Source organism: Mobula hypostoma, chromosome 14 (assembly GCF_963921235.1).
Source record: "Mobula hypostoma chromosome 14, sMobHyp1.1, whole genome shotgun sequence".
Classification (NCBI taxonomy): Eukaryota; Metazoa; Chordata; class Chondrichthyes; order Myliobatiformes; family Myliobatidae; genus Mobula; species Mobula hypostoma.
The window spans coordinates 76,166,917-76,194,134 of NC_086110.1; the positions used below are offsets into that span (position 1 = coordinate 76,166,917).

The 27,218-nt window shown below is 44.9% G+C and overlaps 1 protein-coding gene across 2 annotated transcripts in view; it reads right to left on the bottom strand.

The window, feature by feature from the left end:
- Window positions 1-2,136: 2,136 nt before the first annotated feature.
- The window catches only part of uba2 (ubiquitin-like modifier activating enzyme 2), a 51,212-nt gene continuing 26,130 nt past the window's right edge, over window positions 2,137-27,218 (bottom strand). For both annotated transcript variants that reach the window (XM_063067257.1, XM_063067258.1), the window contains 10 exons: window positions 26,510-26,631; window positions 22,360-22,459; window positions 16,604-16,767; window positions 13,773-13,866; window positions 12,569-12,681; window positions 10,516-10,671; window positions 9,407-9,503; window positions 8,156-8,261; window positions 5,605-5,741; window positions 2,137-3,320 (listed from right to left, as the gene is read on the bottom strand). In XM_063067257.1, coding sequence (XP_062923327.1) covers window positions 3,148-3,320; window positions 5,605-5,741; window positions 8,156-8,261; window positions 9,407-9,503; window positions 10,516-10,671; window positions 12,569-12,681; window positions 13,773-13,866; window positions 16,604-16,767; window positions 22,360-22,459; window positions 26,510-26,631 — 1,262 coding nt within the window. In that variant the 3' untranslated portion in view covers window positions 2,137-3,147. The remainder of the gene's footprint in view (window positions 3,321-5,604; window positions 5,742-8,155; window positions 8,262-9,406; window positions 9,504-10,515; window positions 10,672-12,568; window positions 12,682-13,772; window positions 13,867-16,603; window positions 16,768-22,359; window positions 22,460-26,509; window positions 26,632-27,218) is intronic.

Below are 27,218 nucleotides of genomic sequence, written 5' to 3' on the forward strand. Positions count from 1 at the left end.
AACACAGAACAACTGGGAAGGGTTAATGATGATGGTAATTATGCTCCCTTTTATTTGAACTTACTTAAATATGCACACATGTTCCAATCTTTTCAGTTTCTGGAAGGAAGGTAGGTTAGGAAATATTGACCATATTTGACAACTACAATGGGGTTGTGATATCTAGTCTAATGATATCTTTCATCTTTCACATGGTGACCAAAATCGATTGTACATTTGGAGTATTGAGGTTTACCGGATGTTGTCTGGACTTGGAGCCTGAGTTACAAGCAGACGGGTAACCTCATGGGGGTATACAAGATCGTGGCAGCCATAGACAAATGACAGTATGTCATCTTTTTCCCCCAGAGTGGGCGGGGGGGTCAAAAAACAGGAGGGCGTAGGTTTAAGGTCAGAGATGAGAGTTTTAAGAGGGAGATTAGGCCATCGAGCTAAGTACAGCACTTGTCATCGGTAATATCAGGTAGGAGATACAGGATCCTGAAGATATACACATTCAACATTTTAGGAACAGCTTCTTCCCCATGGCTATCAGATTTCTGAACAGTCCACGAATGCATGAACACTACCTCACTAGTTTGGTCTCTTTCTGAACTACTTGATTATTTTTTTAAAATTTCTTATTGTACAGCATTTTGACAAGCAGGCTTAGCTGGGTGGGCCTCACACACCGTGTGAAGTCAGCTCTGGTGGACTGGGTGGGCCTCACACACCGTGTGAAGTCAGCTCCGGCGGACTGGGTGGGCCTCACACACCGTGTGAAGTCAGCTCTGGCGGACTGGGTGGGCCTCACACACCGTGTGAAGTCAGCTCCGGCGGACTGGGTGGGCCTCACACACCGTGTGAAGTCAGCTCTGGCGGACTGGGTGGGCCTCACACACCGTGTGAAGTCAGCTCTGGCGGACTGGGTGGGCATAGCCGGTGGGCCTCACACACCATGTGAAGTCAGCTCCGGCGGACTGGGTGGGCCTCACACACCATGTGAAGTCAGCTCTGGCGGACTGGGTGGGCATAGGCGGTGGGCCTCACACACCACGTGAAGTCAGCTCTGGCGGACTGGGTAGGCATAGGCGGTGGGCCTCACACACCGTGTGAAGTCAGCTCCGGCGGACTGGGTGGGCCTCACACACCGTGTGAAGTCAGCTCTGGCGGACTGGGTGGTAGAGGTGTACAATGTGATCCAACGGCCAGGAAAATTCTGCAACGCTCCATGGAGAAATCATGGTCATCCGCTGCAACCAAGAAGTCTCCAGCTGTGACAGCTATTCATAGCACTGGACCCGGACATCCAAGGTTGAGAGAGTGTAATGCAATGGCTTTTCCACTTTACAAACTTCCCTGCACAGATTTTCTGTCATCAATGGATACCACAGACAACCAACACTGTTGTTTATAATACAGTTCTTTATGTCACTGTACTGCTACCACAAAACAACAAAATTCACAATAAATGTCAGTGACAGTAACCCCTATTCTGATCACAGATTGGAGAGGTTTGGACGATGATGTCAATGACAGTAAACCCTATTCTGATCACAGATTGGAGGGGTTTGGACGATGATGTCAATGACAGTAAACCCTATCCTGATTCACAGATTGGAGAGGTTTGGACGATGATGTCAATGACAGTAAACCCTATCCTGATTCACAGATTGGAGAGGTTTGGACGATGATGTCAATGACAGTAAACCTTATCCTGATTCACAGATTGGAGAGGTTTGGACGATGATGTCAATGACAGTAAACCCTATCCTGATTCACAGATTGGAGAGGTTTGGACGATGATGTCAATGACAGTAAACCCTATCCTGATTCACAGATTGGAGAGGTTTGGACGATGATGTCAATGACAGTAAACCTTATTCTGATTCACAGATTGGAGAGGTTTGGACGATGATGTCAATGACAGTAAACCCTATTCTGATCACAGATTGGAGGGGTTTGGATGATGATGTCAATGACAGTAAACCTTATTCTGATTCACAGATTGGAGAGGGTTGGAGTGCTGTGCATGATACAAGATCCTGAAGATCATTGTCCCTGCTGGGTTCTTCAACATACTGATTTCAAAATGCATCTTGAAAATATTCTGTGAATTCATTATTCGCCACTGATTCACCTAGAAGAGACGAGCACTTTACACAATCAATATTTTAATCAGGAAAACTGCCATTGATAACAAAGCATTTCTTTATGTTTATAGTCGATTTGGATACAAAAAAAACTGTACTGAAACAACAATGAAAATTTGCTACAAAAATACCTCCAGCTACACCATCAGCCATGTATTTCTCTCTCTCTCTAAACGTTGAGTAGGTTGATCAGATCAGTACCGGATGTAGAACAGTCCAAATGCAAATTCCAATCTATTTTTCTCGCCTCCCTATGGAATACGGTGACTGCTCTTCTGAAAATGCCCTGCCTCTCTGACGCCCTCACTACAGTGTGCAGTCCATCTTAACCAACTAGGGACTTCATTGTCACAGAAATCTCCTGGATACAGGCCCCAACACATTCCGATCCTCGGGGCTTCCGGGCACAATCTGATCACTGAGGTTTGTGGAAATGGAAGTTAAGATATTTGTGTTATACAAAAGTCACATATAAATAACTACAAAGTGTAACAAGACACAAGGGAAGGCCCTGGAATTGACAAAAGGGGCTCCGATGTCAGGAAATACAAACAGAGATGGGGAGAAAGTGAGTGTTTACAGCAATATACAAAACACACCGCTGTTTGAGCTTAAGTTATACAAAGAGGAAGGGTTTAATACTTCTTCAACAGCGAATTCTATATGAAGATTCATGAGCCAAGAGGGAGAGGGAAGGCAGGTTAAGCTGGTGCTTGAGAAGTGTTTACAATGAGGCAGTGCACCAAAAGATTTGGGTGACAATTTATATCCAGTAATGTGACAGACATCGTCTCCAAACCTGTTGAATAGGTGCTCTTCTCAGCTGCTCCTTGCATCTCTCCGACCCCCCCCTCCCCTAGCCCAATACTCTGACCTGATAGATTAAGGCTGGGACATCACTGAGCCCTCTGTTCAATATGTCCATTTCGCTAACTAAAAACTCCCCATCCCACCTTATAGTCTACCTGACAGCACAGTGTGACACCAGGACGAAAGGGTCAGGGGGATGAGCTGCTCAGTCCAGCGCGATGATGTCGTCATCTTCCTCCTGCATGGGACATATCCGCTTAACACTGACACCTTCCCTCTGGTCGTCCAGCTTCCTCTTCAGGCTGCGGCTCTCAGCTCCGCTGGATGAGGGCACCTCTTCATCGGAGTCAACAATAAGCACGTCATCCTGCCCTGCAGCTGAGGAACAGAACCAGGTTATAGAGGGAGGGAAATGATGCGCCATCAGAGAAGTTATTCATTTATTTTAGAGATACAGCAAGGAACAGGTCCTTCCGGTATTGAGCTGAACTGCCCGGCAATCCACCTAATTAACACTAACCCAACCACAGGACCTTCTACAATGAGAACCTTTTTGTTTTTTGGGGGCGGGGGGGGCACAGTGGTGTAGTGCTTAACATAACGTCCCAGCAATCTCGGTTCAATTCCTGCCACTGTCTGTAAGGAGTAACCTTTTCCCTGTGACTGCCTGGGTTTCCTCCCACATTCCAACAGATGGATTTGTAGATTAATCAGTCACGTGGCTGTAAGCAGGCTCATTGGGCCAGAAGGGCCTGTTACCGTGCTGTATCTTATTTTAAAAAACTTCGAGCTTTTTCCCCACAGATCTGACAATACCCCTCTTCAGCTATTTACCCAGATTTGTTAATCATGCATCAGGCATTTAAGCTAGATAGGGTGCAGGAGAGTCACAAGGTTTACAGTGAAGTTAGCTTTAGCTGTACAACAAATGACGCACTGATCAGTGGATGGCGAGCTATGGGATGGTAACTGAGTGGATGACATGGGGTATAGAACATAAAGCGTTACAGAACAGTACAGGCCTGTCAGCCCACAATGTTTAACCTATTATCATTGTAACCCTTCCCTCTCACATAGTCCTCCATTTTTCTTTCATCCATGTGCCTCTCGCTGAACTCCCCTAATATATCTGTCTCCATCACCACCCCAGCAGGGCATTTCACACAACACCACTCTTTGTGCAAAAAAAACTATCACGGACACCCCCCCAACTCCACTTTCCTCCAATCTCCCTAAAGTTATTCTCTTCCACATTAGTCACTTTCGCCCAGGGAAAAGGGTGCCAACTGTTCACTCAAACTACGCCTCTTATCATCATGAAGTCCCCTCTCATCCTCCTTGGCTTAAAAGAGAAAACCCCTAACTTGCTAAATCTTTCCTCGTAAGGCACCCTCTCCAATCCAGGCAGCATCCTGGTAAATCTCCTCTGCACCCTCTCTAAAGTTTCCACATCTACAAAGAGGTGACCAGAACTGTCCAAGTGTGGTCTGAGCAGTTTTATAGAGCAGCAATGTTATCTCTCAGCTCTTACAGTCAATCCTCCAACAAATAAAGGCTAACACACCTCAACTCTATCAACCTGTATGGCAACTTTGAGGGATCTATAGATATGGACCCCAAGATCCCTCTGTTCCTCCAAATTGCTAAGAATCCTGTCATTAACCCAGTACTGCCTTCAAGTTCAACTTTCCAAAGTGAATCACTTCACACCATTGACCTCCATCTGCCACTTCTCAGCCTAGCTCTGCATTCTGTCAAAGTTTGTTGTAATCTACAATATTCTTCTACACCATCCACAACTCCATCAACCTTTATGATAGCTGCAAACTTCCTCAGCCAAGTTATTTATAAAGATCACAAAGAGCAGAGGTCCCAGAAGCGGAACACCACAGGTCACTGACCTCCAAGCAGAATACTCCCCATCTACTACCACCCTCTGCCTTACATGGGCAAGCCAATTCTGAATTCACAGTGACAACTTTCCCTGGATCCCATGCCTCCTGACTTTCTGAAAGAACTTACCATGGGGAACCTTATCAACTCCCCTACTAAAATTCTTATACACCACATCCATCATGTGCTTTGTCACATCCTCTTAAGAAAGCAATCGACTTGTGGGCATGGCCTAACCCTCACAAAGCCATGCTGACTATCCCGCATTAGACTATGCTTCTTCAAATACTCATAAACCTGTCTCTAATAATCTTCTCCAATAAGCGTTTGAGTGGATTGGACCGGGGGGGGGGGGGGGGGGTCACTGTGGTTTGGGAAGAAGAGAGATAAGACCACTGGAGAATAACTGCTTATTCTACTTCTTTTATGTCTGTTTTTCATCTTAAATGTGTTTCTGGAACTGTTAGGGCCTGTGATTTACAGCTTGGTGATCGATTGAGTGACCTAGTGCTTTGCTGTCTCCGAGAAGATTCCAGGAAGTGAGCCGATAACGCCAACTAAAGTATAAAGGAAGATTGAGACATTGAGGCGAATGCGGAAGGCAAGCGAGAGTTCAGCGCCAACTGCCTGCCTTTTGATCGCTGCTGATATCCCCTTGCTGCCAGATGAGGAATCTGTGAGTGGCCTATCACTGTGTGGTGGCTCGTAAGGCTTCTGCATTTCAGTGTTGACGATGACGGGCGATAGGATAAAGGTGGGAGACTCTTACCTTTGGAGGTAGACGGCTGGGCTCCATCATCGCTGCCGTTGGTAATGGCCTTGCCATCTTCCTCACTCTGTTTGGGAGGGGCTTTGTCAGGGGCGTCGCCAACCACCTCAAACTCAATGTCCTTCTCTAGGTCTTCGCTTCAAGTAATCAACACAAAATTCAAGGTACAGGTCAGCAGCCAAGGAATTCATTTCAAAACACAACCCAGCATTAGTATTTCACACTCCCCCCCCCCCAAATAAGCAGATTCCTCGTTTCCTGTCACTGCCTGTAAGGAGTTTGCACGTCATCCCTGTGACTGCTTGGGTTTCCTCCTATACTCCAAAGACGTACAGGTTAAGGTCAGTGAGCTGTGGGGATGCTGTGTTTGTCGCTGATGCAAAATGATGTAACTCACTGTATGCTTGATGTACATGTGACCAATAATCTGTATTGAAGAACACGCAAAGAAGTGGGCAAGTTTGATTCTCCTGCTAGACTGGACTTCCAGATTACAACTACTTCAGGACACGCCGTTCATCACAGTATCCCAGTTCTCCTCTCCCAACACTGGCTAAATTAGATAAGGATACAATGTCTGGTGTAGTCTAACTGGCTGCAGTCACTTCTGTTCTCAGCTCACTGTCCTGAATTACCAGTGGGTGACCATATGATACCAGGGCAGGGAATGGATAGAAAATCTTGAGACAAGGCCCAGGGGAATATCACACACCAGTTCCCATTCAAGGGTCAGCAGTGGAAAGGGTGAGCAGCTTCAAGTTCCTGGGGGTCAGCTTCTCACAGAATCTATCCTGGGCCCAACACATTTAATGCAATTACAAAGAAGGCATACCAGTGGCGGTACTTCATAGAACATAGAAATCTACAGCACATTACAGGTCCTTCGGCCCACAATATCATGCTGACCATGTAACCTACTCTAGAAACTGCCTCGAATTTCCCTAGCGCATAGCCCTCTATTTTTCTAACTCCATGTACCTATAAGAGGCTCTTAAAAGACCCTATTGTATCTGCTTCCACCATCGTCGCCAGCAGTGCATTCTACATATCCAGCACTCTGTGTGAAAAACTTACCCCTGACACCCCCTCGGTACCTATTTCCAAGCACCAATTTCATTATGAGGCCAGGAGGTTTGGTACATCACCAAACACTACCAAATTTCTACAATGTACTGTGGAGAACATTCTGACTGGTTGCATCACCATTTGGCTTGGAGACTTCAATGTAAATCAGCGGTCCCCAACCACCGGGCGGCAAAGCATGTGCTACCGGGCCGTGAGGAAACAATATGATTTGGTGATAGGAGTCAGCTGCACCTTTCCTCATTCCCTGTCACGCACTGTTGAGCTTGAACACATGTGAGGTCATTACGCACGCATTATCCATGTCAGCGCGGGAAGGAGATCAACTCCTCAAGCTTGCAAATGACGGCCGGCTGAAAAGTATGTTTGACATAACATCTCTGCCGGCATTCTGGATCAAAGTCCAGGCTAAATATCCTGAGATAGCCACGAAAGCACTGAAAACGTTGCTTCCATTTCCAACGTATCTCTGCAATGAATGCAATGGAAACTAAACTGCAGAATAGACCGGACATAAGGAACCCCCTTCGAGTATCGCTGTCTCCCATCACCCCTCGATAGGACCGTCTTGTTGCAGGGAAACAAGCCCAGGGCTCCCACTGATTCAGCAATATTGGTGTGTTGCAATGATTTTATATGTTCATACGGGGAAAATAAGCGGTGTGTGTTTAATATCCAAACATTACTTAAAATGTTATGATGCTATTGACTTATAAGTGACTTATATAACCATATGTGATTTATGTAACCATATAACAATTACAGCACAGAAACAGGCCATCTCTGCCCTTCTAGTCCGTGCCGAACGCTACTCTCACCTAGTCCCACCAACCTGCACTCAGCCCATAACCCTCCATTCCTTTCCTGTCCATATACCTATCCAATTTTTCTTTAAATGATAATATCAAACCTGCTTCTGCCACTCCTACTGGAAGTTCGTTCAACACTTACTTCAAGCTCCCCTGTCCTCCCTTGATAATTGACTTATCACTTTATTCATGCGAGGAAAATATGCGCTGTGTGTTTAATATTAAATTTGTCAGATAAACCGTATTAGAAACGAAATTGAGTGTATTAGCCACTTATCACCTATATTCCGTTTGTGATTAACCCCCCCCGAACAGAATTGCCAAAAACGATTTGTAGAAAAGAAATCGGCACGTACACGCATGCGCACTGGTGCCCGCGCAAGGCTTCATGGTCATTGTAGTCTTTCAAGGGGTAAACAACGTATGTGACTGCTATTCTTGTCCATTGGCAACCCTACCCCCCCCCACCCCCCGGTTGGCCGGTCCGCAAGAATATTATCAATATTAAACCGGTCCGCAGTACAAAAAACAGGTCCACAGTTAACATATATCAGAGATAAACTGTAAGAGATTATCTTTTTAAACCTGATCCTCACATCAAGTCCACAAAAGCATTGAGCATTTTCTCACTTACGATGACAAACGTGATGGCTTCTCACCTGTGCAGCAGTGTCACTGTCAGAGTGTAGTCCTGCAAGAAATCATCGACCTGCAGACGACTTCCATTGCGAATGCCAAACTCAGACAGGCTCTTGTTATTGTTTGCTGCAATAGATAATGATGGATACATCATAGACAGACAGGTTTCTGCCTTTGCTGAGCGATCACAGCAGTTTGGCCAGAATCATTCACTTGCGGTTCCCATCCTTTATTACTGACCTCAGAAGATCTAAAGCAGGGACACTGTTGTGATTTTAGGAGTTTATGGACAGGATGTTCTCACATTCAGCAACTAGCTCCTTACTCCAAATGATGTTCTTTAAGGAACAGAACTACCACAGTAGCATAGCGGTTAGTATGACGCTGTTACAGCTTAGTGCGTCAGAGTTCAATTCTGACATCATCTGTAAGGACTTTGTATGTTCTCCCCAAGCAATGCGTGCGTTTCTTCCAGGTGCTCCAGCTCCCTCCCACAGTCCAAAGATGCACAGGTTACTATGTAAATTGATCATTGTAAATAGTCCGTGACTAGGCTGGGTTAATCTAGGGTTGCTGGGCAGCACAACTCAAAGGACCAGTAGGGCCTGTTCTGCACTGCATCTCAAATAGTAGCATGAGATCCTTCCTGACAACATGAACATCAATTTCTCTAACTTCTGGTAATTTCTCATCCTCCCCCTTCTCTCTTTTTCCATTCTGACTCCCCTCTGACTGATTTACTTCTCCTCACCAGCCTGTACTTCCCTGTGGTTCTCCTCCTCCTCTTCCCATTTCTCCCATGGTCCGCTCTCCTCTCCTATCAGATTCCTCCTTCTGCAGCGCTTTAACTCTTCCACCTATCACCTCCCAGTTTTCTTACCTCTTTCCTCCCTTCCCCCATCTACCTACCTTCACCTATCATCTTCTAGCTTGTCCTCCTTCCCCAACCTTATTCTGGCTTCTGCCCCCTTCCTTTCCAGCACTAATGAAGGGTCTCAGCCTGAAATGTTGTCGGTTTATTCCTCTCCACAGATGCTGCCTGACCTGCTGAGTTCCTCCAATGTTCAGCACCTGCAGAATCTCTTGTGTTTATGAGATCTTTCATGTCAATCTGAGAGCAAAGCCTCAGTGGTATGTCTCAATACGTCCAATGGGACTGGACAGAACATCATCCCTCACGTTGTCCCTCAAGTGGCAGTGAACCCACGGCATTCTGACTCAGTGTGGCTGTCCTCAGCCGAGCCAGGTAACACAATGAACCAGTAATATACCTTCAGTTTCCCCTTCCTCTGAGGAGATGAGGATTGTTCCTTTGCCGTCCTCTATCTGAACATCTGGAGCCACCATTCCAAATTTATCCTTCAAAATCTGATCAAGAACAGAAAAGCACTCCTTAACACATTGTTACAGAATCTTCCACTTTATGCCAAATAATTCAGACATCAAGGAGGAGCGTTTGATAGCTCAGGACCTGTACTCACTGGAGCTGAGAAGAATAAATATAGAGGGTGGATGTGGAGAGGATGAGTCCTATAGCGAGAGAGTCTAGGATCAGAGAGCACTGCCTCACTTGAGAGAGATGTCCATTCAGAACAGAGATGAGGAGGAATTTCAGTGGATAGTGAATCTGTGGAATTCATTGTCACAGACGGTGTGGTGGCCAAGTTATTGAGTATATTTAAAGTGGAGCTTGATAGACTCTTGATTAGTTAAGGCATCAAAGGTTACGGGAAGAAGGCAGGAGAATAGGGTTGAGAGGAATGATAAATCAGCCATAATGGAATGGCAGAGCACACTTGATGGGCTAAAATGGCCTAATTCTGCTCCTATGGTCTTATTGTCAACACTCCAGGGAGAATCAAGTCACTGCCAAAAACTAAAAAGGGCAGAGGATGAATATGTTGAACTTAAGTGGATAGGACTACTTTAAAAGGGGATTTGTGTTTGAGACAGTGCAGAGGAGATTCACCAGGATTAGAGTTTGCAGAGAGTTGAGAGGCTCTGTCTTCCCTGGAGCAGAGGAGGCTGAGAGGTTACCTGATGGAGCAGAAACAGCTAAGAGGACCATGATTTTAAGATGATTGGAGGAATGCAGATGGGGGTTGTCAGAGATGGTGGTTGCTTTTTTTTTAAAACTAGTGGGTGCATGGAACATATTGCTGGGGTGGTGGTAGAGGTAGATACAGTACATTAGGAACACTGAAGAGACTCTTAGATAGTCACATGGATGATAGCAAAATGGAGAGCTACATGGGAGGGAAGGGTTAGATTGATCTTAAAGGATTCAAGGTTGTTTAATGGGGTGAAAGAGAGAGCGTGAGTGAGTGAGACATTAAAAAAGGCGCACGCGCACATGCACACACCCACCCACACAATTTACCCGGTCCTGGAGCAACTGGACAGACACTTTCTGGATGTTGAGCTTGACGGTCACTTCAGGCTTGACTGAACACACGTAGCAGCTGGGATTCGGAGGGTCCAGGGTACATGGAACCAGCAGCTTCTTCCGGGGATTTGGCTGCTTGTTCAGAAAGATCTGCATTGGTAAAAGACCAGGGTTGACAAGTGTTGACAGGAAACAGATTTCCACGTCAGCCTAAGCTGCAGAAATCACAACCCCTTCTCCAGAGACACATAACTGTCCCAAAATAGGCATTGCCTTACCAAGTGCTGATCTACCGAGGAGCAATAGAGACAAATATCATCTCCAGACCTGGGGAAGGGGAGTGATCCAGTGAGAGTGATTCAGGCAGGGAACATCCTTGCCAGGACCAGACTCAAAAACAGTTACGTTCCCCAAGCAATAAAGTTAATAAACACCTCTGGCCACTAACCCACCCCTCCACACCCCAACCATCCCCTGTCAGAGTCACTTTATGGACACACAAACAATGCACGTATATTAGCTGTCTTGTATATTTACACGTACTGTCTTTTATCACTGTTTATTTTTGTGCTGTATCGGATCTGGAGTTACATTCTCCTTTACACTGGTGTACTGGAAATGATATAAAACAATCCTAAATCATCTTACAGTCATAGAGCACTACAACACTGAAACAAGCTGTTCAGCCCATCTACTTCATGCTGTACCATTACTCTGCCTAGTAACAGCTTTCTCCATCTGGACCACCAATCGCCTCCCATTCAAAGTTCAAATTTATTAACTAAGTATGTTTACCATATACAAGTTTCAAATTCATCTTCTTGCAGGCAGCCAGAAAACTAAGAAACACACCACAAAGACCAACAAATATCAATGTGCCAAAGGACAAATGGTGCAAATAGTAAAAAAAAATTAAATACATAGAATACGAGCTGCAGAGATCCAGAAAGTGAGTCCACTGGCTCACATTCCACATGTCTATCCAAACTTCTCTTAAATACTGAAATCAAACCCATATCCACCACTTGTGCTGGCAGCTCACTCCACACTCTCATCACCCACCAAATGAAGATTTCCCTCATGTTCCCCTTAAATATTTCACCTTTCACCCTTAACCCATCACATCTAGTTCTAGTCTCACTCAACCTCAAGCTTGCTTACATTTACCCTAGTAATACACCTCATAATTTTGTATAGCTCTATCAATCTCCCCTCTTTCTCTTACACTCCAGTGAATAAAGTCCTAACCTATTCAATCTTTTCCTATAACTCAGGTCCTCAAGTCCCGGCAACATCCTTGTAATTTTTTTCTGCACTCTATCAATATCTTTCTTGTAGGTAGGTGACCAGAACTCCATACAATACTCCAAGTTAGGCCTCATCAACGTCTTATACAACTTCAACATAGCATCCCAACTCCTTCCTTACTCTCATCCTTCCCCTTCTTCACAGCTATTCCTGAAAGTTATCCACACTATAGCATCACAGAACAGTAGAGAACTGAAACAGGCCATTCAGCCCATCTAGTCCAAGTCAGGCCATTTAAACAGACGATCTGCACCGGGACCGCAGTGCTCCGTACCCCTACCATGTGCTTATCCAAATTTCTTAAACACTGGAATCGAGCTTGCATGCATCACCTGTGCTGGCATCTCTTTCCACACTCTCATGACCCTCTGGGTGAAGAAATGTCCCCTCATGTTCCCCTTACACATTTCACCTTTCATCCTTGACCCATGACCTCCAGTTGCAGTTACACCCAACCTCAGTGGAAAAAGCGTGCTTGTATTTACCTTTATCCATACCTCTCAAAATTTTGTATACCTCTATCAAATCTCCCCTCAATCTTTACGTTTCAAGGAATAATGTCCTAACCTACTCAATCTTTTCATAAAATGCAGGTCCTCCAGACCCAGCAACATCCTCGTAAATTTTCTCTGCCAGGTTTGTACCTGAACCAGCCTTCCCTGGACACCACTGAGGAAGTAGCATCCTGGCAGCCAAGTGACCAGACCTGAGGTATCCTCCTCACTCTCCCCACACTTACTGTCCTGCATTGTTCTAGGTTCCCGGACAGAATCTTCAGTCCTTCCAAAACGATCAGGCCAGCTATCACTGCGTTAGTGGTGGCGATAGCAGGAATGATGTTTCCTGCCATGGCTAAAAGGAAGAAGTCAAATTAGCAAAACTGCTGATCAAAGTATGGCGATGGTTAGTGGAATAACATTACAGTGCTAGCAACCTGAGTTCAGTTCCTGCCTGCCACTCTCTGTAAGGAGTTTGTACGTTCTCCCTGTGTTCCTCCCCCTCCCCATGGGTTCCCGTACACATTACCAAGACTACGCTCTCTGTAAGGAGTTTGTACGTTCTCCCTGTGTTCCTCCCCCTCCCCATGGGTTCCCGTACACATTACCAAGACTACGCTCTCTGTAAGGAGTTTGTATGTTCTCCCTGTGTTCCTCCCCCCCTCCCCATGGGTTCCCGTACACATTACCAAGACTACGCTCTCTGTAAGGAGTTTGTACGTTCTCCCTGTGTTCCTCCCCCCCCCCCATGGGTTCCCGTACACATTACCAAGACTACGCTCTCTGTAAGGAGTTTGTACGTTCTCCCTGTGTTCCTCCCCCCTCCCCATGGGTTCCCGTACACATTACCAAGACTACGCTCTCTGTAAGGAGTTTGTATGTTCTCCCTGTGTTTCTCCCCATGGGTTTCCGTACACATTACAAAGACTACTTAATTGATCACATGGGTGTAACAGGATGGCGTGGACCTGTTGGGCCAGAAGAGCCCGTTACCATGTTGTACCTCTAAATAATATATGTAAACAATCTTACAGGTACCTGGATTCAGTGAAGCAGCCAACATGAACTCACCGCTCGGAAAAGGAGGACCCTCATTATAAGAAATGGAAAAAACAGGTGCCCTCCAGAACATAAACGTTGTTCCAGGTTTATTCAGATATTGAAAGGCCTAGATAGTATGGACGTGGAGAGAATGTTTCCTACTGCGTGTTTGGGGGGGGGGGGGTGAGGAGTCTAGGATTAGAGGACACAGCTTCAGAATTGAGGGACATCCATTTAGAAAGGAGGTGAGGAATTTATTTATCCAGAGAGAGGTGAATCTGTGGAATTCATTGCCACAGACAGGTTTGGAGGCCAAGTCATTAAGTATATTTAAAGCAAAGGTTGACAGTAAGGGTACTAATTCCCCTCCTATGTCTTATGGAATATTTAATATGCAAACCTTACATTTCACATCAAATTTGCTCTTCATACTGATGCTGAAGATGTGCATTCGCAAGTTAGCAGCTGCAGTCACGAAGTTCATGGCCGGGGGATCATCCTGGGAACACAATCAAGCAAACAAACTAAATGGCGTATTTACGAGCAGCACCGTTGCCAGAAAGCAGCATCCACCATCACAGATCCCCAGGATTTCGTCCCTGTTCTCTTCTCACTGCTGTCATCAAGATTGAGGCCGAAAAACCCAAGGACCCACACCACCAGCTTCAAGACCGGTTATTACCCTTCAACCATCAAACTCCTGAATCAGTATAGATAACTTCACCCACCATATCCCCCCTCACAACAATGCCCTGTAGTTCCAGACCAACAGCCCAATTGTAAATTTCTGATCTGCTAACATTCATTTCAAGAGGTCTAGAATACAAGATCAGGGATGTGATGCTGAGGCTTTATGAAGCCCTAGTGAGGCCTCATCTTGAATATTGTGAACAGTTTTGGGCTCCTTATCAAAGAAAAGATGTGCTGGCATTGGAGAGGGATCAGAGGAGGTTCACAAGGATGATTTCAGGAATGAAAGGGTTATCATACAAGAACATTTGACAGCTCTGGGCCTGTACTTGCTGGAATTTAGAAGGATGGGAGGCGGGGTGGATCTCATTGAAACCTTTCAAATGTGGAAAGGATGTTTCCCATGGTGGGGGAGTTTATTAGAAGAGGACACAGCCTCAGGACGGAGGGGTGCCTATTTAAAACAGAGATGTGGAGAAATTTCTTCAGCCAGAGGGTAGTGAATTTGTAACCACAGGCAGCTGTGGAGGCCGGGTCATTGGGTGTACTTAAGGCAGGGACTGATAGGTTCTTGATTGGACACAGCATCAGAGATTACATGAAGAAGCCCGAAGAGTGGGGCTGAGGAGGGAAAAGAAAAAACAATCAGCCACGATTGAATGGCAGAGCAGACTCGACAGGCTGAATGGTCCTACGTCTTATGGACTTATAATTGAACGTCAAGGCAGTATGGTAGCATAGTGGCTAGTGTTAGATTATGACTGTGCCAGCGGTCAGTGATCAGGGTTCAATTCCTACCCCTATCTGTATGGATATCTCCCCGTGACTGCATGGCATTCCTCTGGGTGCTCCAGTTTCCTCTCACAGTCCAAAGATGCACAGGTTAGGGTTAGTAAGTTGTGGCATGCTATATCGGTGCCAGATTCATAAAACACTACAGCACAGAAAGAGGCCCTTTGGCCAATCTAGTCCATGCTGAACTGTCGATCTGTCTAGACCCATTGACATGCACCCAAACATTAGCTCTTCCATCTCTTCTATCAATGTACCAATCCAAATTTCTCTTAAATTTTGAAATCGAACCTGCATCCACAACTTGCACTGGCATTTCATTCCACACTCTCGCCACCCTTTTAGTGAAGAAGTTGCCCCTCATGTTCCCCTTAAACATTTTACCTTTCACCCCTCATCCTTGACCTCCAGTTATAGCCCCACCCAACCTCAGTAGAAAAAAACCTGCTTGTAATTTTTCTGTCTGTACCCCTCATAATTTTGTATATCTCTATCGAATCTCCCCTCATTTCCCACTCTCCGGGAAATAAAGTCCGAACCTATTCAATCTTTCTCTATAACTCAGGACCCCAAATCCCAGTGACATCCTTGTAAATTCTCTCTGCACTCTTTCAATCCTACTCACATCTTTCCTGCTGGTCGGTGACTTAAACTGCTCACAATATTCCAAATTAGTCCTCACCAATGTCTTACAAAACTTCAACATAATACCGTGAGAGATTAGGACAATTTTTCCAATCTGCATTTAAGCATTTAAGGATCTTGGTGTTTAATTATACACCTTGTTAGCCTACCTCTGTACCGCTCCACCATCTCCATTCCGTCCTCCAGCCTTTGATCTCTGCTCTAGACAGCTTGTGCGGCCGCATTCCCCCACTTATCACATCTCCATGTCTGGTGGCTGCCCAGTTCAGTCTGAAGTAGCAACAGGTCACTAGTAGAGAGGCCCATTTGGCTTATTCAGTGACTACACCGCTGACAGAGGGGGAGCTCAGTAGCACAGCAGCTCATGTGATGCTTTACAGCAGCAGTGACTGGTTCAATTCCTGCTGCTGTCTGTAAGGAGTCTATACATTCTTTCCCCAATCACACAGGTTTCCCCTTGGTGCTCTGATTTCCTCCCACATTCCAAAGATGTGCAGGTTAGTAAGGGTCGGTAAATTGTCGGCATGCTTTGTTGGTGCTGTAAATACGGAGAAATTTGCGGGCTGTCCCCAGCACAACCTTGGACTGTGTTGGTCCTTGATGCAAACAATGTATTTCACTGTACATTTCGATGTGCATATGATAAATAAACTTCATCTTTAAAAAAGGTTGAAGATCTCTTTTCAGCAGCTCATTTGTGGGGAGGATGGGAATCCAAACCATTGAGCTTACCGAACATAGGGCCAGAAGGCTACGTAAAACTTCCCGGCATCAGGTCCTTATGAAGGCCAGGGAAAATACATAAAGGACATAGAACAGCACAGCACTGCACAGACCACTTGGCCCAGCAACATGATAAAAAAGCCAAATGGGCACATGGATGATGGAAAAATGAAGGATTATGTGGGAGGGATGGCTTAGAATGATCTTGGAGTCGGTTGACACAACATTGTGGGCCATAGGGCTTGTACCCATGCTGTCCACTCTGTTCTGTTCTAACTAGGGAAATTTAAACCTGGTTCCGAAAAGAGAAACATGACCCAATTCCAGAGGGTGTCAAAGTAAAGTCCCAGATTCAGAATAGAAATATTACAGGCACTTATTCTGACCTTGTCCCAGACCAGCTCTCCTCCATCCCCCTTCTCAGCCAGACGGGCTTTGAGGTGATCAACACTCTGTGCAAACAAGTGTGCGTAGCTCCTCACACCAAGGACCTGCTGATCCTTCAAACCAGCCTGAGAGGTGCCCGTTTGCTGCAGCGATAAGCCGGTCTCTAAATGACACAAACAAAATGTTTACCATGGCCGCATGGGAGAGGAAAAGTACCTGTACAGGTCAATAAGTGAAAAACACAGGAGAATTGATCGATACGATTTCAGTAATTCAGCCAGTTAATTGGTCAGTATGGTATGGTAGCGTAGCGGTTAGGGCAACACTATTCAGTCAATGATCACCAGTTGGGGTTCAATTCCTGCCGCTGTGTGTAAGCAGCTTCTACTTTACTTCTCCCCATGACAGTGTGGGTTTCCTCCCACAGTCCAAAGACAACCAGGTTAGGGTTAGTATGGCAACACTTGCAGGCTGCCCCCAGCACATCAACAGAATGTGTTGGTCGTTGACACATTTAGTGTATGTTTCGATGTTTTCAATGTACATGTGACAAATAAAGCTAATTTTTATATTTATGAGTCTGTTTGCACAATGAAAATGCCCTCACACAGGCAATTATGTGGCTGGGTAGGAAGCAAGGACTTTACTCCGTAGAGAAACACTTGAACGGCAGGTGGGCGTGCCTCGGTTTGGTGTACCCATGCCAGTGGATTGGAGATACACATCCAGGATCCCACTTCATTCAGCTTCCATGCTTACTACAAAATCCACAAAGAAAGCGGTATGACATCGCCATCTACAGGTGGAGCAGCATCTGACAAACAGATCACGGCCTAGATGCACTGCATGTCAGTCCAATCTATTTCAATAATCCTTTGTTAAACTACAGGTAAGCCAACGCCTGGTCTAGCTGATAGCAGATCTAATGTTAAGTATAGAATATACAGGAATGCATTCTCTTTTGATAAAAAAATGACTGAAGAGTCAGGACCTTTGAAAAGCAATCCACCCTGTTGGTCTGATGTAAAAAGCATGCATTTCTGGGCCAGTATTTGTTACAAGACCACCATGCCACTACTTGTCATTCAGTGTTTAACAGAATGGCATTTTATTTAAAGATGAAGCCACCATTTCTGTCTTCCCTCCCATATGACAGAGGAGCAGAATTGTCTATTCAGCCCATTTAGTTACTAAGGGATGCCCCTCTATTCTTATGGGTGCACCCTCTGATCCAAGACACCCCCACTATAGGAGACATCATCCCTACATCCACTCTATTTAGGCCTTTCAATATTTAATAGGTTTCAATGAGATAACACCACAGACATAGAAGCAGAATTAGGCCATTGTGGCCTATTTTATCATGGCTGACTCAATTTTTCTCTCAGCCCCAATCTCCTGCCTTGTGAGAATTTAGAGGATTGGGAAGCTTTTAAAAATCAACAGAAGGGAATTAAAGAAGTCATTAAGAAGGTAAAGATGGGATATGAAAGTAAGCTAGCCATTAATATTAAAGAGGATACCAAAAATTCCTGTTTATTTATTCATTTACAGGATGTGGGTGTCACCAACTAAGCCAGCATTTATTGCTATTTCATTACTACCTCTCCAGCATCGTTTTCCAGCACTCTGATTATCTGAAGGATACATAAAGTGTAAAAGACAGGACAGAGTGGATATCAGACAGCTGAAAAACGATGCTGGAGAGGTAGTAATGGGAGACAATGAAAGAGCAGATGAACTGAATAAGTATTTTGCAACAGACTTCACTATGAAAGACATTAGCAGTATGGTGCAAGTTCAGGGTGTCGGGGGGCACGAAGTGTGTGAAGTTATCATAATTAGAGAGAAATTTCTTGGGAAACTGAAAGGTCTGAAGATAGATAAGTCACCTGGACCAAATGATGTACACCCCAGAGTTCTGAAAGAGGTGGCTGAAGAGATCATGAAGGCATTAGAAATGATCTTTCAAGAATCACTAGATTTAGGAATGGGTCTGGAAGACTGGAAAATTGCAAATGTCACTTTACTCTTTAAGAAGAGAGAAAGACAGAAGGAAACTATAGGCCAGTTAGCCTGACCTCAGTGGTTTGGAAGATACCGGAGTCAATATTAAAGGTGAGGTCTCAGGGTACATGGAGGCACATGATAAAATAGGCCAGTCAGCGTGGTTTCCTCAAGGGAAAATCTTGCCTGACAAATCCATTGGAATTCTTTGAAGAAATAACAAGCAGGATAGACAAAGGAGAATCAGTTGATGTTGTGTACTTGGATTTTCAGAAGGCCTTTGACAAGGCCATACATGAGGCTGCTTAAGCTGTGAGCCCTTGGTACTACAGGAAAGATTCCAGCACGGATAAAGCAGTGGCTGATCGGCAGGAGGCAAAGAGTGGGAATAAAGGGAGCCTTTTCTGGCTGGCTGCCAGTGACTAGAGGTGTTCCACAAGGGTTTTGTGTTGGGACCAATTCTTCTTACGTTACATGTCAATGATCTGGATAATGGAATTGATGGCATTGTTGCAAAGTTTGCAGACAATATGAAGACAGCTGGAGGTACAGGTCATTTGAAGAAGCAGAGAGGCTATGGAAGGTCTTACAGAGATTAGGAGAATGGGCAAAGAAATACTAGATGGAACACAGAATTGGGAAGTGCATAGTACTGCACTTTAGTAGAAGAAATTAAAGGGTTGACTATTTTCTAAATGGAGAAACAATACAAAAAACTGAGAAGCAAAGGGGCTTGGAGTCCTTGTGCAAGATTCCCTAAAGGCTAATTTGCATGTTGAGTCTGTGGTCCAGGTGGCTTAACCACCTTCAGACCTTTCAGTTTCCCAGGAACCTTCTCTTTAGTTATGGTAAATTCACACAGTTCATTACCCTGACACCTGGAACTTCCACCATACTGCTAGTGTCTTCCAGTGAAGACTGATGCAAAATTCAGTTCATCTGCCATTTCTTTATCCCCCATTACTACCTCTCCAGCATAGTTTTCCAGCGGTCCGATATCCACTCTCACCACTCTTTTACACTTTGGGTACCTTCTTTAATGTTATTGGCCGGCTTACTTTCATATTCTATCTGTACCTTCTTAATGACTTTTTCAGTTGCCTTCTTTTGGTTTTTAAAAGCTTCCCAATCCTCTAACTGCTCACTAATTTTCACTCTAATATATGCCCTCTCTTTGGCTTTAATGTTGGCTTTGACTTTTCTTGTTCACCACAGTTGTGTCATCTTTCCTTAGAATACTTCTTTCTCATTGGGATGTATAAAGCCTTCCGAATTGCTTCCAGAAATTCCAGCCATTGCTGCTTTGCCATCATCCCTGCCAGCGTTCTTTTCCCAATCAATTCTGGCCAACTCCTTTCATGCCTCTGTAATTCTCTTCACTCCACTGTAATACTGATACATCTGACTCTCCTTTTCAAATTTCAGGGTGATTTCGATCATAATATGATCACTTGCCCCAAGATGAAAGGTTCTTTTACCTTAAGCTCTCTAAATCAATTCTGGTTCATTGCACAACACCCAATCCAGAACAGCTGATCCTCTAGTGGGTTCAACTGCAAGCTGCTCTAAATAAATAGCGCCATCTCATAGGCACTCTAGAAATTCTCTCTCCTGGAATCCAGCACCAACCTAATTTTCCCAATCTACCTGAATACTGAAGTCCACCATGATGACTCTAAAGTTGCCCTTTTGGTGTGCATTTTCTATCTCCCATTATAATTTGTAGACCACTTCCTTACTACTGTTTGGAGTGTGTATACAACTCCCGCCAGGGTCTTTTTACCCTTGCAGTTCCTTAGCTCTATCTACAATGATTCAACACCTTCCAACCCTATGTTACCTCTTTCTAATGATTTTTTTTACCAACAGACCAATGCCATCTCTCTGCCTTCCTGCCTGTCTATTCGATACAATGTGCATCCTTGGACATTAAGCTCCCAACTATAATCTTCTTTCAGCCATAATTCAGTGATGCCTACTGAATTAGGCATAGCTGCCAATCTGCAACTGTACTGCGTGCATTCAAATACAACACCTTCAGTCCTGTATTCCCTCTCCACCCACAATTCTTCAAAACTGCAACAAGTACAGGCCTAGAGCCATCAAACGCTCCTTGTATTTTAACTCTTTCATTTTCAGAAGAACTCTCATAAACCTACTCTGAACCCTCTCTCACTCATCTTCACTGCGGGTGCCAAAGGGGAGGGGAACGTCAAAAGTAATGGTTAAATGTTATGCAGTTATCTCATACAGCACAACAGGCCTTTCAGCCCACACTGTTTGTGATCACTATTAGGCTAAATTAAACGAAACCTATCTGCTTACATATCTGATACCCCATATCTCTACATTCCCCACAGGCTCATGTTCTTTCTAGAACATACAACACTACAGCACAGCCTTTTGGCCCACAATGCTGTGCCAAGCTAATTAAATTAGTAATCAAATGGCTGACTAATCTCTTCTGCCCACACAATGTCCATATCCTTCCACTTTCCTCACATTCATATGCCTACCTAAACGTCGCTAACATTTCTGCCTCTACCACCACCCCAGGCAGCACATTCCAGGCATCTACCACTCTCAATAAAAAAAAGTTCCCCTCACATCCCCTTTGAAATTACCCCCTCACCTTAATGCATGCCCTCTGGTATTAGACATTTCAATCCTAGGAAAAAGATACTGTCTACCTACTCTACCTCTGCTTCTTATAATCTCATAAACTTCCATCAGATCTCCTCTCAGTCTCTGCCACTCTAGAGAAAACCCAAGTTTGTCTAACCTCTCGTTATAGCACATGCCCTCTAATCCAGGCAGCATCCTAGTAAACCTTTTCTGCACTGTCTCCAAAGCCTCAATATCCTTCCTATAATAGGGCAACCAGAACTATGTGCAATACACCAGATGTATGCCCAGCTCGAGTTTTATAAAGTTGCAATTAGAGTTTTATTAAGAGTTTAAATGCCCCTTAATTATCGTAATTGTGTCTGTTTCACTATTTTCCCTGGTAGTGTGTTCCAAACACTTACTACTGTGTGGGAGAAAAAAAATCTTGCCTCTCTTGCCTTAAAGCTAGTATCTTGCCTCTTGCCTCTAGTATTCAATACCTTGGGAAAGTGGGTATCTATGTCTCTCAATTTCATAAACAATGTCAGCAGATGACTGTGCTGGAAGATTATTCAGTTGACTTGACAAACTCCTCTGCAGATGGCAGAATGGCAGCATGAGCATCAGGGTAACTTAGTGGTTAGTGTAACAACACTTTACAGTGCCAGCAATTCCCGCCGTTGTCTGTAAGGAGTTTGTACATTCTCCCTCTGTTTCCCTGGGTGCTCCGGTCTCCTCCCACATTCCAGACTACGGGTTAGGGCTAGTAAGGTGTGGGCCTGCGGTCCAGCACCAGAAGCTCGGTGATACCTGTGGGCCTCGCCCAGCACATCCCCATACTGCGTAGGTTGCTGAAGCAAAATGACACATTTCACTGTATGTTTCGACGTACACGGGACAAATCAAGCTCATCTATCTTACCTTATCCAAGGAAGGCAGACAAGGGTGGGATAACTGGTTACTGTGTGTGAAATAAGTGCAGCATGTGGAATTTCTCCAGACTACGCTGGTGGAGTGACCACGAAGGGACGATATTCCAAGGTATTAAGTGCACACAGACTTTTGTGTTAAGACATGTCAATGCGTTTGAGGTTGGAAGAAAAGGAAAAAGACCAGCACTTCTATTTGATTGCAAACTTACCAATTCTTTCGACAGCAGCCCAGTCCAACGGGACAGGAGCTTTCCTTTTGCGCCACAGTTGGTCCATTGTGAGCAGGTATTTTATATCATCTCGGAAAAGCTGAGAAAGAATCAGGTAGTAAGGATTTTACACACTCAAAAATCACCTGATTGAGTTGATTGTATTACTTTCGTTGTAAATATACTTGTGTGTTTATGCACATTTTATTCTATATCAGTTCTCTAACTACAGAACTGCACAGATCAACCACTCTCCATTGCTATGGACAGAGTGAAGAGCACAATGTTCCTTGGTGTGCTCTTAACAGGCAATCTAACACCTCACTAGTCAAGAAGGCACAGCAGCATCTACACTTTCTGAGGAGATTGAGGTATGCAAGGCTCCCCACCCCCCTTCTAACAACTTTCTACAGGAACACCTTTGAGCGTCCTGCCTGGCTGCATCATTGTGTGGTACAGAAGCTGCAAGGCTTCGGACCGCAAGATCTGACAGAAGGCAGTAAAAACCGGTGAGAGGATCATCGGGGTCTTGTGACATTTAGCAGCAGCGTTGTAGATGAAGGCCCAAAGTATTGTTGAGGATCCCTATTATCCATCCCACAACTTCTTTGACCCATAACCACCACGAAGGATGTGCAGGAGCTTCTTCCCTCAGGCTGTGAGTCAACGAATACCCCGCCACCACCGACGTCTCATCACTAGGGCACAGCACTACATGCATTTTGAATATTTTGTTTTGTGTGCTGTGTGTGATATGCATTCCGGGTGCACCATGGTCTGGAGGAATATTGTTTCATTTGGTAAATTTGAACTATTGAATATTGCTATTTTTGTTGCATGGTGCATCCTCACCCACACACCACAGTAAATTCCTGATCACTGGAATGTATACGGTGAATATAGTTGATGCGCAAACTATTATTATGACTAACAACTTCCCACTTTACTGAATGACTAACCCTTCCTTCAACATAGAAGGCAAAGAAAATCACGAGCTACAAATCCTGATCTATCTGTGGATAGATTCTTTGACCTGACAGTAAGGCACTGTAATCGGGTGCTATGCTAATTGTTTCCTTTTTAATTTGAGTCTGCAAGTGTACTGGAGGTGTGGAGCGGAACGTGCTGGGGTCAGAGGTCTGTGTGAGGGTGAGGGTGAGGTGGGAGGGAGGAAAAGGGCTTGTTTTGCTGTTGTTCAGCTGAATATTATAGCGCCAGCACAGCATGCTCTCAACGTGTGGCGACACTTGTGGGGTGCCCCGAGCACACCTTTGGGTTGTGTTGGTTATTAACGCAAACAATGTATTTCAATGTATGTTTCAGTGTGAGGCCTCCATTGGTTGGGATCAAACCAGTGTGACCTAGCTGTCAGTGTATACACAAGCTATGCTAATGTGACGTGGAAAGCAAGCTGTTGCCCCTGCAGCAGGTTCCCCCCTCTCCACACAGCTGATGAATCCAAAGGAATGGCACAGACCGATACAGTTTGGTACCGGCAGTTAGCACGAGTTGCCAGTCAGCGTAGAGCTCAATAGGACTGCTTTAGGTCCCCCAACTCCAGATATTTCCTTGGGGTTTATTCCCGAAGCCTTCCCCATGTGTGGCGCGTGGCCAAGTAGTTAGGGCACTGGACTAGCGATCTGAAGGTCGTGGGTTCGAGCCTCGGCCGAGGCAGCGTGTGTCCTTAAGCAAGACACTTAACTACACAATGCTCCAGTCTACCCAGCTGAGAATGGGTAAAGGCAAAAATGCTGGGTGTTAATCTAGCAACAGACTGGTGTCCTATCTGGGGGCGGGGGAAAGAGTCTCTTACTCTCAGTTGCTTCACGCCACGGAAACCAGCATAAGCACCGGCCTAATGGCCCACAAGGCTCGTGACAGACTTTAATCTAATCCTTCCCCATAGCTCAAGGCAACAGAGGTTTAAGATCAGAGCTTTTCTTCTCCTAGAAGAGCTGCCAACTTAGTAGCTAAGCCACACGTGTAGGCCAGGAGCTGGGCGTGGTTGTCAGAGACTACTTGAGGTGCACACCATTGGGAGCATTTAATAGGTAGTGGGACCTTATTCTCACTACCTCCCCCAGCTACGGTAACCTTAAGGAACCTGACTATTTTATAGATCAACTGATATCACTGAAATTTGTGTTATTTCTAGTCTGAGTAGGCAGACGTTCATTAATAGCTGTCTGAGAAAAATTCTCTGGATCTGCCAGCCAGAAGTAATCAGCAATATCGACGGCAGAGGACACAACAGCTGGCAGTGGACGAACAATTAAAGTAAAGGACACACTCTGCGTAAGCCCAGTACCAACATAACCAGGCAAGCACTAAGGTGGAGTCCTCAGGGAAAGTGGAAGACAGCCCAACCAAGGAACTCCTGACAATGCAACCATGAAGCTGACACCAAGAAGATAGGCCACACCTGGAGGCAAATTGAAAAACTGGTCTAGGACCGAGGATGATGGTGAGCTGCTGTCGGCAATCTATGCCTCAGTAGGGGTGATGGGCTTAACTAGTTAGTCTAGTAAGTGTGAGAAGACCATGGCCGCCTTTTCTGATATTTTCTTTGTTCTCTCAGCTCCTCTATCTTTCTTTGTATAATGCTCTGGTGAAGATTTCCACTGCTATGCTGTGAGGTAGTTTACATTATCAGTTTTCTGTTAAAACAGTTTGCTGTGCTGGAAAATGTGTTTGACTTCAGCTAAGATAAGGACCCATGTTGTCTAACTTTGTAATGTGAGTCAACCAGTCAGGATTGTGGGATGTGACAGAAGGTTCTAGAGCGCTGTGGAGGAGAGTTTTCTGAAGGACAGTAGTCTAGTTCATGGTCTTTTGGCAGGAGATGTGGTAAAGATTGGGAAAGACGCCCATGGGATTCAATCTGATGGGAAGACGCGATTGCAAGGAGTGCTTCGTGAGATGAAGGAGTCCAAGATGGGAAGCTCTACCATTGATTGGTGATGAGAATTCAGTATATAGAGCAATGGTTATACCCAGCTTTTGGAAGAGACGAGCTCCAATGGTCATGTGCACATTTGGACTGGTTTAACTGTAATGTTTTTTTCTTTTCTTTCTCCTAATAACTATTTGATAAAGATGAAATTAATAAATATACTTTCTTTTAAAATTTTATGTGGTGTACGATCTGTTACTTCTTGTTGGCCAATAATTGTGTATGGGCAGTATTTAACATAGCATTCGCTCAATCAACATTCTGTTAATCAGAACATCCCAACTTTCCTGTTTGCTTGAACCCCAAATCATACTAACCCTAGACATAATTGTTTATGAAAGGTGGCTTTCTCACCACTGAGTCACAAGGTTGTTAGCAGAGGCAGCTGTCAAACCAAACTTGTAACGAGCCTGGTGAGAGAATTACATTTGTCTTATAACAAGTAATAAAATTGCTTGGCAATAAGCTTTATGCCTTAGTCTTGACTTCTGAAGGACCTTTGGATCACAAAAGCATTAGGATATAACAAAGGCACAGCTGAGAGTGGTCTAGGCAAAGTGCCACCCATGCTGAATATTGGTAATATAGGTTCACTGGGGAGACTGATGGTGGGGGAGTTGCATTGCTTCAATATGGCATAGAGTAGGCCATCAGTTGTGCCGTGGTGTCACCTACTGCAGTTGCCCAAGGGAGGAGACGGCGGAGGAAGTGAGGGGGAGAGCAAAGGTCTGCTGTGTGCACTGGAATCCATATTGGCCCCTCCTTTCACTGCTGCCCTCCAGTATTTGCTCAGGGGAAGAACAAGCTGGACCAGGACAGCATACCATCTACATTAATCTACAGGGCATGCCACTTGGCGACCTGGGCTTCTTTTTGTGACTGTCTGTTTTTCTGCTATTGTGACCACATGTGCTATGTGCTGTTAGTACAGTACTGTGTTTTTCACCTTGGCCCTAGAGGAATGCTGTTTCATTTGGCTGTATTCATGACAATTAAACTTCAACTTGATGAGGCAAATGAGAGGCAATCACTAGCTGTGTTAGTCACACAATGTAGTGCGGAAATGTGGCCACAATAGATCTTCAATCTTTAGTTGTTGAAAGATGATTGCAAGCCACCATTTAAACCTGGGCAAAAGAGTCCACTAATACTTCAGTACTAAACAGGGGACAAACCCAGAACTCTCAATGACTATACCTTGTTAAATATTTTGACAGGATCGTAGCCAGTTGACCTGGCCCAGTCCTTTGTTGAAACACGTTTGATATCTCCATCCTCACTGGAAGCTCCTGCCCTTGCTGCTGCATCCGACAACTCCCCTGTCAACAGATGCAAACACACTCACAACATAGAACATTACTTGTCCTCCGGCCCACAATACTGTGCTGACATTTCAAGATTGTTTAAAGTCATTTCCTGTACACAAGTATAAAGGAGAACAAAATAATTGTTAACCCAGATCTAATCAGCTCAAAAAACTCCACAAACACAATAAATACATTAGATAGCTTATATACACAGATTGATTGTATGTCTATAAAGTGATACTAGGCACAGGAGTGTCTGTACATAAGGTGACTGACAGGAAATGATAAAGTAGTGGTGGTTGGGGGTGTGGAGGGGTGGGTTAGTAGGTGGAGGTGTTGATCAGCCTTACTGCTTGGGGAAAGTAACTGTTTTTGAGTCTGGTGGTCCTGACATGAATGCTACGTAGCCTCCTCCCTGATGGGAGTGGGGCAAACAATCCGTGAACAGGGTAGCTGGGATCCTTCTGATGTTACTGGCTCTTTTCCAGCAGCTTTGTGTACAGATGTTCTTGATAGCGGATCAGCCGGTATTGGTGATGCATTGGGCAGTTTTGACTATCCATTGTAGAACCTTTCTATCTGTTACAGTGCAGTTTTCA